The 12,829-nt window shown below is 45.2% G+C and overlaps 1 protein-coding gene across 7 annotated transcripts in view; it reads left to right on the top strand.

Moving 5' to 3' along the window:
• LOC129869611 (nucleoprotein TPR-like) overlaps positions 1–12,829 on the top strand; it is a 58,362-nt gene that overhangs the window by 3,790 nt on the left and 41,743 nt on the right. For all 7 annotated transcript variants that reach the window (XM_055944165.1, XM_055944166.1, XM_055944167.1 and 4 more), the window contains exons 4-11: positions 1,770–1,866; positions 1,950–2,053; positions 2,183–2,347; positions 4,074–4,247; positions 4,483–4,570; positions 4,670–4,810; positions 5,591–5,697; positions 5,911–6,108. In XM_055944165.1, the coding sequence (XP_055800140.1) occupies positions 1,770–1,866; positions 1,950–2,053; positions 2,183–2,347; positions 4,074–4,247; positions 4,483–4,570; positions 4,670–4,810; positions 5,591–5,697; positions 5,911–6,108 (1,074 nt within the window). The remainder of the gene's footprint in view (positions 1–1,769; positions 1,867–1,949; positions 2,054–2,182; positions 2,348–4,073; positions 4,248–4,482; positions 4,571–4,669; positions 4,811–5,590; positions 5,698–5,910; positions 6,109–12,829) is intronic.

Here is a 12,829-nt window from a genome sequence, read left to right on the forward strand (position 1 = left end):
CGCTAACTTGATGATTGAGTTGGAGGCGTGCATGGCCACGCAGTCGTGGGTGAACAGGGAGTACAAGAGAGGGCTCAGAACGCACCCTTGTGGGGCCCCAGTGTTGAGGATCAGCGGGGTGGAGATGTTGTTACCTACCCTCACCACCTGGGGGCGGCCTGTCAGGAAGTCCAGTACCCAGTTGCACAGGGCGGGGTCGAGACCCATGGTCTCGAGCTTGATGACGAGTTTGGAGGGTACTATGGTGTTAAATGCTGAGCTGTAGTCGATGAACAGCATTCTCACATAGGTATTCCTCTTGTCCAGATGGGTTAGGGCAGTGTGGTTGCGATTGCGTCATCTGTGGACCTATTGGGTCGGTAAGCAAATTGGAGTGGGTCTAGGGTGTCAGGTAGGGTGGAGGTGATATGATCCTTGACTAGTCTCTCAAAGCACTTCATGATGACGGAAGTGAGTGCTACGGGGCGGTAGTCGTTTAGCTCAGTTACCTTAGCTTTCTTGGGAACAGGAACAATGGTGGCCCTCTTGGAGCATGTGGGAACAGCAGACTGGGATAAGGATTGATTGAATATGTCCGTAAACACACCAGCCAGCTGTTCTGCGCATGCTCTGAGGACGCGGCTGGGAATGCCGTCTGGGCTTGCAGCCTTGCGAGGGTTAACACGTTTAAATGTTTTACTCACCTCGGCTGCAGTGAAGGAGAGCCCGCAGGTCTTGGTAGCGGGCCGTGTCAGTGGTACTGTATTGTCCTCAAAGCGAGCAAAAAAGTTATTTAGTCTGTCTGGGAGCAAGACATCCTGGTCCGCGACGGGGCTGGTTTTCTTTTTGTAATCCGTGATTGACTGTAGACCCTGCCACATACTTCTTGTGTCTGAGCTGTTGAATTGCGACTCTACTTTGTCTCTATACTGGCACTTAGCTTGTTTGATTGCCTTGCGGAGGGAATAGCTACACTGTTTGTATTCGCTCATGTTTCCGGTCACCTTGCCCTGGTTTAAAAGCAGTGGTTCGCGTTTTCAGTTTTGCGTGAATGCTGCCATCAATCCACGGTTTCTGGTTTGGGAATGTTTTAATCTTTGCTGTGGGTATTACGTCGCTGATGCACTTTCTAATGAACTCGCTCATCGAATCAGCGTATTCGTCAATGTTGTTGTTGGACGCAATGCGGAACATATCCCAATCCACGTGATCGAAGCAGTCTTGAAGCGTGGAATCAGATTGGTCGGACCAGCTTTGAACAGACCTGAGCGCGAGAAATAACACGTAAAAAAAAAAATACTGCATAGTTTCCTAGGAACGCGAAGCGAGGCGGCCATCTCTGTCGGCGTCGGAAGTTAATTCCAATAATTACATTATTAGTCGGTCTTGTGGTTGTGGAAGGCATATATGGGGCGGCAGGTAGCCTAGTGGTTAGAGCGTTAGACCTGTAACCGAAAGGTTGCAAGAGTGAATCCTCGAGCTGACAAGCTAAAAATCTGTCGTTCTGCCCCTGAACAAGGCAGTTAACCCACTGTTCCTAGGCCGCCATTGAAAATAAGAATTTGTTCTTATCTGACTTGCCTAGTTAAAAAAAAAAAGTTTAATTTCAAAAGCCCTGAATTCATTAGATTATTGCTGACTGTTTGAAATGCAGTGTTAGACATTTTATTTAGAGAGCTTATTTAGAGAACATTACAACAATTTATAATTTTTAGGCCATAGCAACCAGCCCTAGGTTCGTGTTGACACCTTTTTTGGGCTTGACATTGACTTAAACATCTTTATTCTAGGCCCAGCTCTGTAAAGCCAAAAATGAACTGGAGGCAGAGAAGCGGGAGCTTGTGCGTACATTGGAGAGGAGATCCCAGGAAGTGGACTATCTGAGTGGTATGGATAAATCTATGTGGAGAGATGTAAACACACAGACACACACTTGATCTAATGTCTATTGGATAAATGTTTTTAATTAGAGGACCTGCAGCGCCTCAATGACAAAGTGGCAGAAGTCAATGCCTCAAAGATGGGGCTGCAGCTCAAGTTGGACGAGCTTGAATCCTCAGAGGTCAACATCAAGGTGAGCCTATTTGAACGCTCTGTAGCTCGTGGCCACTTGAATAGGACCCACCTCTCAAGGAAGGTGTTGAAATGATCTAATACATGTATATATCATATGTAATCCATGCTGTTGTGCCGGTTCCCTCAGTACCGTGAGAAGCGTATGGAGCAGGAAAAGGAGCTGTTGCGAGGCCAGACGGCCTGGCTGAACGCAGAGCTCAAGGCTAAAAGTGAGGAGCTGCTGGCTCTTTCACGCCAGAAGGGCAACCAGATCCTGGAGCTGAAGTGCAGCTTGGAGAACAAAGAGGATGAGGTAAGAACATGACAGTTTAAAATATATACACTGCTCAAAAAAATAAAGGGAACACTTAAACAACACAATGTAACTCCAAGTCAATCACACTTCTGTGAAATCAAACTGTCCACTTAGGAAGCAACACTGATTGACAATAAATTTCACATGCTGTTGTGCAAATGGAATTGACAAGAGGTGGAAATTATAGGCAATTAGCAAGACACCCCCAATAAAGGAGTGGTTCTGCAGGTGGTGACCACAGACCACTTCTCAGTTCCTATACTTCCTGGCTGATGTTTTGGTCACTTTTGAATGCTGGCGGTGCTTTCACTCTAGTGGTTGCATGAGACGGAGTCTACAACCCACACAAGTGGCTCAGGTAGTGCAGCTCATCCAGGATGGCACATCAATGCGAGCTGTGGCAAGAAGGTTTGCTGTGTCTGTCAGCGTAGTGTCCAGAGCATGGAGGCGCTACCAGGAGACAGGCCAGTACATCAGGAGACGTGGAGGAGGCCGTAGGAGGGCAACAACCCAGCAGCAGGACCGCTACCTCCGCCTTTGTGCAAGGAGGAGCACTGCCAGAGCCCTGCAAAATGACCTCCAGCAGGCCACAAATGTGCATGTGTCAGCATATGGTCTCACAAGGGCTCTGAGGATCTCATCTCGGTACCTAATGGCAGTCAGGCTACCTCTGGCGAGCACATGGAGGGCTGTGCGGCCCCACAAAGAAATGACACCCCACACCATGACTGACCCACCGCCAAACCGGTCATGCTGGAGGATGTTGCAGGCAGCAGAATGTTCTCCACGGTGTCTCCAGACTCTGTCACGTGCTCAGTGTGAACCTGCTTTCATCTGTGAAGAGCACAGGGCACCGGTGGCGAATTTGCCAATCTTGGTGTTCTCTGGCAAATGCCAAATGTCCTGCACGGTGTTGGGCTGTAAGCACAACCCCCACCTGTGGACGTCGGGCCCTCATACCACCCTCATGGAGTCTGTTTCTGACCGTTTGAGCAGACACATGCACATTTGTGGCCTGCTGGAGGTCATTTTGCAGGGCTCTGGCAGTGCTCCTCCTTGCACAAAGGCGGAGGTAGCGGTCCTGCTGCTGGGTTGTTGCCCTCCTACGGCCTCCTCCACGTCTCCTGATGTACTGGCCTGTCTCCTGGTAGCGCCTCCATGCTCTGGACACTACGCTGACAGACACAGCAAACCTTCTTGCCACAGCTCGCATTGATGTGCCATCCTGGATGAACTGCACTACCTGAGCCACTTGTGTGGGTTGTAGACTCCATCTCATGCAACCACTAGAGTGAGAGCACCGCCAGCATTCAAAAGTGACCAAAACATCAGCCAGGAAGCATAGGAACTGAGAAGTGGTCTGTAGTCACCACCTGCAGAATCACTCCTTTACTGGGGGGTGTCTTGCTAATTGCCTACAATTTACACATTTTGTCTATTCCATTTGCACAACAGCATGTAAAATTTATTGTCAATCAGTGTTGCTTCCTAAGTGGACAGTTTGATTTCACAGAAGTGTGATTGACTTGGGGTTACATTGTGTTGTTTAAGTATTCCCTTTATTTTTTTGAGCAGTATATATTTTTATAGCTGTACATCCTGGGTATCATTATTCATCTACTGAGTATGGAGTCGTTCACATATCAAAAACAAACTATTAACCTGACTGGCTTCTCCCCCAGTACTCTGTCAACATTATAGTTGTCTGTTGTTTTTTTTGTAGTTGAACAGAGTCCAGGACCAAGTGACCAGTTTGAAGACTTCAAATGAAAGCCTTCAGAAGCAGGCTGAAGACACAATCAACAAACTGAAAGAGGATAAGGAGCAGCAGGCTAGCATGGAGGAGAAGTTTAGAAACGAGCTTAATGCCAACATAAAGCTCTCCAACTTGTATAAGGTATGTAGAACAAGTCTTGGATTTGTTTTGTATTCCAATGGATAGTCCATAGCTCCCTAATAATGGCGGTCGTCATTGCTACCTTGATGTTTTTTTTGTAAGTAAACTTTTGGGGAACATTTTAGTTAACGGGTGCATGCAACATTTTTGTGGTGGATGATGTGAAGCATTGAATAAGTAAGTGCATTGTTCCTTTACCAACACTGGCCAACAACCCTTTACCTTGTCTTCCCAGGGAGCTGCTGCAGACTCTGAGTCCAAGAGTGAGGAATTGAGTGGGGCTGTAGAGGAGCTGCACAAGCTGTTGAAAGATGCTGGAGAGGGTGAGAGACCACAGACACCATCTCAATGCAAAACCTTCAGACATGGGCACTTGGTTTGCTTGTCACGAGTAGGCTACCATTATCCTCTCCTCTCTACAGCGAACAAGGCCCTGGAGGTGAGGTTGCAGGAGATGGATGACTGTCGGGACAAGGAGGCTGCTGAGCTGAAGGAGAGGATCATCAGTTTGGAAAAAGAACTGGAGAATGCCAACGAACTGCTGTCCGACACCAAGCTCAGAGGTCAGGCCTTAGACACAATATCTTGTCTGATTCTACTGAACAGTTGACTGGGTGTTGAAATTGCTTTATTGGGGCCTCCCGGGTGGCGCAGTGGTCTAGGGCACTGCATCGCAGTGCTAGCTGCGCCACCAGAGTCCCTGGGTTCGCGCCCAGGCTCTGTCGCAGCCGGCCGCGACCGGGGGGTCCGTGGGGCGACGCACAATTGGCCTAGCGTCGTCCGGGTTAGGGAGGGTTTGGCCGGTAGGGATATCCTTGTCTCATCGCGCTCCAGCGACTCCTGTGGCGGGCCGGGCGCAGTGCGCGCTAACCAAGGGGGCCAGGTGCACGGTGTTTCCTCCGACACATTGGTGCGGCTGGCTTCCGGGTTGGAGGCGTGCTGTGTTAAGAAGCAGTGCGGCTTGGTTGGGTTGTGCTTCGGAGGACGCATGGCTTTCGACCTTCGTCTCTCCCGAGCCCCTACGGGAGTTGTAGCGATGAGACAAGATAGTAATTGCTAGCGATTGGATACCACGAAAATTGGGGAGAAAAGGGGAGAAAATTTTAAAAAAAGAAGAAAAAAGAGAGAAAAAAGAAATTGCGTTATTTTGGACGATGTCTCTCAGAATTAACCCCTTTACCAGCAAGTTTGATGTTATTTGAATGAGCATTCGATGGCTAATATAAACTGTCCACTGACTGATTTGTGTTAGGTTGATGTAGCTTCTTTGGTCATGCTCTGGAGACCTCAGTTTGAAATGGAGGATGAACTTTGACCCTGTGCATGGTTGTGTGTGTGTCCAGGCTCTGCCGGTGCAGCCTCAGTGCTGTCAGAGGAAACGATTACCACCATGTCCCCGACCGCAGTCGCCGTGGCCAAGATAGTCAAACCTGGCATGAAGCTGACTGAGGTAACGCCACAGTTGCACTGCTTTGGTGACAGAGGACTCTTCTATGTCACACATTTACACATTTTCATGTCACATATTTACTTAACATTTACAGAATTAATCTGCCGAGATTTACTTTGCAAAGAAAACGGTTATATTAAAACACATTACGCTCATAGTACCAATGTTTGAGGGTGGGACTGTATAACTGTTTGAGCGACCTCCTCTCTCCAGTTGTACACAGCGTATGTGGAGACCCAGGAGGCACTGCAGCTGGAGCGTGTGGAGAAGAAGCGGGTGAATAAGTACTTGGATGACATAGTGCAGGAGGTGGAGGCTAAGGGTCCCATCCTCAAACGCCAGAGGGATGAGCATGAACGCATGCAGAAATCTGTGACCAGCCTTTCATCCAAGCTGGAACAGGCAGTTAAGGTGTGTGGGTTTTAGTTTGTGCATTTTATTATTGCCATACAGAGGACCAAGAGACCTTTGTTAGTCAAACATCTGAGGTTATGTAAGGATTAGAAACCAATCCAGTGAACTCATGATAAATGCGATGGCTTGGGATGGTTTTGAACTGCACTAAACTGTATCATCCAGAATGTCTAGGTAAGTGGAAAATAATGTACACTGCTCCAAAAAATAAAGGGAACACTTAAACAACACAATGTAACTCCAAGTCAATCACACTTCTGTGAAATCAAACTGTCCACTTAGGAAGCAACACTGATTGACAATAAATTTCACATGCTGTTGTGCAAATGGAATAGACAAAAGGTGGAAATTATAGGCAATTAGCAAGACACCCCCCAAAACAGGAGTGATTCTGCAGGTGGTGACCACAGACCACTTCTCAGTTCCTATGCTTCCTGGCTGATGTTTTGGTCACTTTTGAATGCTGGCGGTGCTTTCACTCTAGTGGTAGCATGAAACGGAGTCTACAACCCACACTAGTGGCTCAGGTAGTGCAGCTCATCCAGGATGACACATCAATGCGAACTGTGGCAAAAAGGTTTGCTGTGTCTGTCAGCGTAGTGTCCAGAGCATGCAGGCGCTACCAGGAGACAGGCCAGTACATCAGGAGACGTGGAGGAGGCCGTAGGAGGGCAACAACCCAGCAGCAGGACCGCTACCTCCGCCTTTGTGCAAGGAGGTGCACTGCCAGCGCCCTGCAAAATGTTCTCCAGCAGGTCACAAATGTGCATGTGTCTGCTCAAACGGTCAGAAACAGACTCCATGAGGGTGGTATGAGGGCCCGACGTCCACAGGTGGGGGTTGTGCTTACAGCTCAACACCGTGCAGGACGTTTGGCATTTGCCAGAGAACACCAAGATTGGCAAATTCGCCACTGGCGCCCTGTGCTCTTCACAGATGAAAGCAGGTTCACAATGAGCACATGTGACAGACGTGACAGAGTCTGGAGACGCCGTGGAGAACGTTCTGCTGACTGCAACATCCTCCAGCATGACCGGTTTGGCAATGGGTCAGTCATGGTGTGGGGTGGCATTTCTTTGTGGGGCCGCACAGCCCTCCATGTGCTCGCCAGAGGTAGCCTGACTGCCATTAGGTACCGAGATGAGATCCTCAGACCCCTTGTGAGACCATATGCTGACACATGCACAGTCCTGCTGCTGTGTTGTTGCCCTCCTACGGCCTCCTCCATGTCTCCTGATGTACTGGCCTGTCTCCTGGTAGCGCCTGCATGCTCTGGACACTACGCTGACAGACACAGCAAACCTTTTTGCCACAGTTCGCATTGATGTGCCATCCTGAATGAACTGCACTACCTGAGCCACTTGTGTGGGTTGTAGACTCCGTCTCATGCTACCACTAGAGTGAGAGCACCGCCAGCATTCAAAAGTGACCAAAACATCAGCCAGGAAGCATAGGATCTGAGAAGTGGTCTGTGGTCACCACCTGCAGAATCACTCCTGTTTTGGGGGGTGTCTTGCTAATTGCCTATAATTTCCACCTTTTGTCTATTCCATTTGCACAACAGCATGTGACATTTATTGTCAATCAGTGTTGCTTCCTAAGTGGACAGTTTGATTTCACAGAAGTGTGATTGACTTGGAGTTACATTGTGTTGTTTAAGTGTTCCCTTTATTTTTTTGAGCAGTGTATTTGAGTTGGTATTGGTGAACTGCACTGCAATGTATTTTAGTTAGTTTTTGTCACATGCACTAGTACAGTGAAATGCCTTTTCTTGCTTGCTCTTTCAAAATCAATAAAAAAAAGTAAAGTCGTACGAAAAATAAGAACATGAGAAAGTAATTAAAGTACAGTGCCTGTCAAGTTTGGACACCTACTCATTCAAGGGTTTATCTTTATTTTTAGTATTTTCTCATTGTAGAATAATAGTGAAAAAATAAACTGTGAAATAACACATGTAGTTACCAAAAAAGTGTTTAAATAAATACAAATATTTTTTAGATTCTTCAAAGTAGCCACTCTTTGCCTTGATGACAGCTTTGCACACTTGGCATTCTCTCAACCAGCTTCACCTGGAATGCTTTTCCAACAGTCTTGAAGGAATTCACACATGCTGAGCACTTGTTGGCTGCTTTTCCTTCACTCTGCGGTCCAACTCATCCCAAACCATCTCAATTGGGTTGAGGTCGGGTGATTGTGGAGGGCAGGTCATCTGATGCAGTACTCCATCACTCTCCTTCTTGGTCAAATAGCCCTTACACAGCCTGGAGGTGTGTTGGGTCATTGTCCTGTTGAAAACAAATGATAGTCCCACCAAGCGCAAACCAGATGGGATGACATATCGCTGCAGAATGCTGTGGTAGCCATGCTGGTTGTGTGCCTTGAATTCTAAATGAATCACTGACAGTGTCACCAGCAAAGCACCATCACGCTTCCTCCATGCTTCACGGTGGGAACCATACATGTGGAGATCATCCGTTCACCTACTCTGCGTCTCACGAAGACATGGCAGTTGGAACCAAAAATCTCAAATTTGTAATCATCAGACCAAAGGACAGATTTGCACCAGTCCATTGCTCGTGTTTCTTGACCCAAGCAATTCTCTTCTTCTTATTGGTGTCCTTAAGTAGTTTGAAGCCTGGTTCGAATCCAGGCTGTATCACAACTGGCCGTTATTGGGAGTCCCATAGGGCGGTGCACAATTGGCCCAGCGCCATCCTGGTTTGGCCAGTGTAGGCCGTCATTGTGAATAGGAATTTGTTCTTAACTGACTTGCCTAGTTAAATAAAAAAAAGTTGTTGTTTCTTTGCATCATTTAGACCATGAAGGCCTGATTCTCACAGTCTCTTCTGAACAGTTGATGTTGAGATGTGTCTGTTACTTGAACTCTGAAGCATTTATTTGGCCTGCAATATCTGAGGCTGGTAACTCTAAATAACTTATCCTCTTCAGCAGAGGTAAATCTGGATCTTCCTTTCCTCTGGCAGATCTCATGAGAGACAATTTCATCATAGCGCTTGATGGTTTTTGGGACTGCACTTGAAACGTTCAAAGTTCTTCATTTTCCGTATTGACTTAATGTCTTAAAGTACTGATGGACTGTCTTTTTTTTTGCTTACTACCTCATGAAGCTGGTTGAGAGATTGCCAAAAGTGTGCAACGCTGTCAACAAGGTAAAGGGTGGCTACTTTGTTGAATATACACTTTTTTTGGTTACTACATAATTCCATATGTTATTTCATAGTTTTGATGTATTCACTATTATTCTGCAATGTAGAAAATATTCAACATTTTAAGAAAAAGCCTTGAATGAGTAGGTGTGTCCAACCTTTTGACTGGTACTGTATATAAAGGGTCAGTTCCAGGGTCACTGCCAATACCACATTTTACAATGTGCAGAGAAACTGGAGGGATAGAGGTACATACAGTTGTAGAAAATATTTAAAAATAAAGAAAGCCTTGAATGAGTAAATGTCAACTTTTGACTGGTACTGTACAGCTGAAGTCGGGAGTTTACATACACTTAGGTTGGAGTCATTAACTTGTTTTTCAACCACTCCACAAATTTCTTGTTAACAAACTATAGTTTTGGCAAGTCGGTTAGAACAACTACTTTGCATGACACGTCATTTTTCCAACAATTGTTTACAGGCACATTGAGTTATAAATTAAATAATCTATCACAATTCCAGTGGGTCAGAAGTTTACATACACTAAGTTGACTTTGCCTTTAACCTGTCTAGGACTGGGGTTCCTCGCCAACAGCCAATAAAATTGCAGGGCGCCAAATACAAATCAACAGATCTCAAATCAAATTTCTCAAACATACAAGTATTAGGCACCATTTTAAAGATATAATTCTCGTTAATCCAGCCATAGTGTCTGATTTCAAAAATGCTTTACAGCGAAAGCTCCACAAACGATTATGTTAGGTCACCACCAAGTCACAGATAAACCAAGCCATTTTTCCCGCCAAAGAGAGGAGTCACAAAAAGCACAAATAGAGATCAAATTAATCACTAACCTTTGATCTTCATCAGATGACACTCATAAGACTTCATGTTACACAATACATGTTTTGTTCGGTAAAGTTCATATTTATATCCAAAAATCTTATTTTACATTGGCGTGTTAGATTCAGTAGTTCCAAAACATGCAGTGATATTGCAGAGAGCCACATGAATTCACAGAAATACTCATAATAAATGTTGATGAAAATACAGCTTTTATACATGAAACTTTAGATACACTTCTCCTTAATGCAACCGCTGTGTCACTTTTTTTTTTTTACTTTACGGAAAAAGCATAATCTGAGAACGGCGCTCAGAGCCCAAACCAGCCAGAGAAATATCCGCCATGTTGGGTAGTCAACATTATTCATATATAAATATTCACTTACCTTTGATGATCATCATCAGAATGCACTCCCAGGATTTGCAGTTCCACAAAAAAATGCTTGTTTTGTTCGATAATGTCCACGATTTATGTCCAATAGCTTCTTTTGTTAGGGTGTTTGGTAAACAATCCAAACGCGCGATCTGGTCAATTCGGACGAAATGCTCAAAAAGTTATATTACAGGTCGAAGAAACTTGTCAAACTAAGTATAGAATCAATCTTTTAGGGTGTTTTTATCATAAATGTTCAATGTTCCAACCGGAGAATTCCTTTGTCTGTAGAGAAGCACTGGAACGAGAGCAACCTCAAGTGAAAGCGCGTAACTGAGAACGAGGCTGTAGGTAGACCCCTTAGTAAAACATCTCCCATCCGGCCCCCCTTCACATGAGGAGCCTGAAACCACGTTCTAAAGACGGTTGACATCTAGTAGAAGCCTTAGGAAGTGAAAAATAACCCATATCCCATTGTGTATTCGATAGGGGTGAGTTCAAAAACTACAAACCTCAGATTTCCCACTTCCTGTTTGGATTTTTTCTCAGCCTGCCATATGAGTTGTGTTATACTCAGACATCATTCAAACAGTTTTAGAAACTTCAGAGTGTTTTCTATCCAATACTACTAATAATATTCATATATTAGCATCTGGGACTGCGTAGGAGGCAGTTCACTCTGGGCATGCTATTCATCCAAAAGTGAAAATGCTGCCCCCTATCCCAAACAAGTTAAACAGCTTGGAAAATGTGTTAGATTCTTTAGGCTTTAGAAGTTTCTGATAGGCTTATTGATATCATTTGAGTCAATTGGAGGTGTACCTGTGGATGTATTTCAAGGCCTACCTTCAAACGCAGTGCCTCTTTGCTTGACATCATGGGAAAATCTGGTTCGTCTTTGGGAGCAATTTCCAAATGCCTGGAGGTATCACGTTCATCTGTACAAACAATAGTACGCAAGTGTAAACACCATGGGACCACGCAGCCGTCATACCGCTCAGGAAGGAGACGCTTTCTGTCTCCTAGAGATGAACGTACTTTGGTGTGAAAAGTGCAAATCAATCCCAGAGCAACAGCAAAGGACCTTGTGAAGATGCTGGGGGAAACCGGTACAAAAGTATCTATATCCACAGTAAAACGAGTCCTATATCGACATAATCTGAAAGGCCGCTCAGCACTGCTCCAAAACCTCCATAAAAAAGCTAGACTATGGTTTGCAACTGCACATGAGGACAAAGATTGTACTTTTTGGAGAAGTGTCCTCTGGTCTGATGAAAAAAAATATAACTGTTTGGCCATAATGACCATCGTTATGTTTGGAGGAAAAAGGGGGAAGCTTGCAAGCCAAAAAACACCATACCAAACGTGAAGCGCAGGGTTGGCAGCATCATGTTGTGGGGGTGCTTTGGTGCAGGAGATACTGGTGCACTTCACAAAAGAGACGGCATCACGAGGATGGAGAATTATGTGTATATATTAAAGCAACATCTCAAGACATCAGTCAGGAAGTTAAAGCTTGGTCGCAAATGGGTCTTCCAAATGGACAACGACCCCAAGCATACTTCCAAAGTCGTGGCAAACTGGCTTAGACAACAAAGTCAAATTATTGGAGTGGCCATCACAAAGCCCTGATTCTATAAAAAATGTGTGGGCAAGGAGGCCTACAAACCTGACTCAGTTACACCAGCTCTGTCAGGAGGAATGGGACAAAATTCATCCAACTTATTGTGGGAAGCTTGTGGAAGGCTACCAGAAACGTTTGACCCAAGTTAAACAATTTTAAAGGCAATGCTACCAAATACTAATTGAGTGTATGTAAACTTCTGACCCACTGGGAATGTTATGAAATAAAAGCTGAAATGAATCATTCTCTCTATTATTCTGACATTTCACATTCTTAAAATAAAGTGGTGATCCTAACTGACCTAAGACAGGGATTTTTACTCTGATTAAATGTCAGGAATTGTGAAACTGAGTTTAAATGTATTTGGCTAAGGTGTATGTAAACTTCCGACTTCAACTGTATGTATAGGTGTAAGGTGAATAGGCATCGGGATATATGATAAACAGAGTAGCAGCAGCATATATGATTGTGTGTGCATGAGCAAATCAAGTGGGTGTAGAATATGCATAGACAGTGCAATAATAAAATGGAATGGTCGATGCAGATAGTGTGGACATTTTGGTAGCTATTTAGTAGTCTTCTGGCTTGGGGATTGAAGCTGTTCAGGAGCCTGTTGGTGTCAGACTTGATGCTCCGGTACCGCTTGCCTTGGTTGGTATTCGTGAACTGCACTTGCCTATGATATGCACTTATAGTGTGGCAGAAACCATT

This window comes from Salvelinus fontinalis, chromosome 14 (genome assembly GCF_029448725.1).
Source record: "Salvelinus fontinalis isolate EN_2023a chromosome 14, ASM2944872v1, whole genome shotgun sequence".
Classification (NCBI taxonomy): domain Eukaryota; kingdom Metazoa; phylum Chordata; class Actinopteri; order Salmoniformes; family Salmonidae; genus Salvelinus; species Salvelinus fontinalis.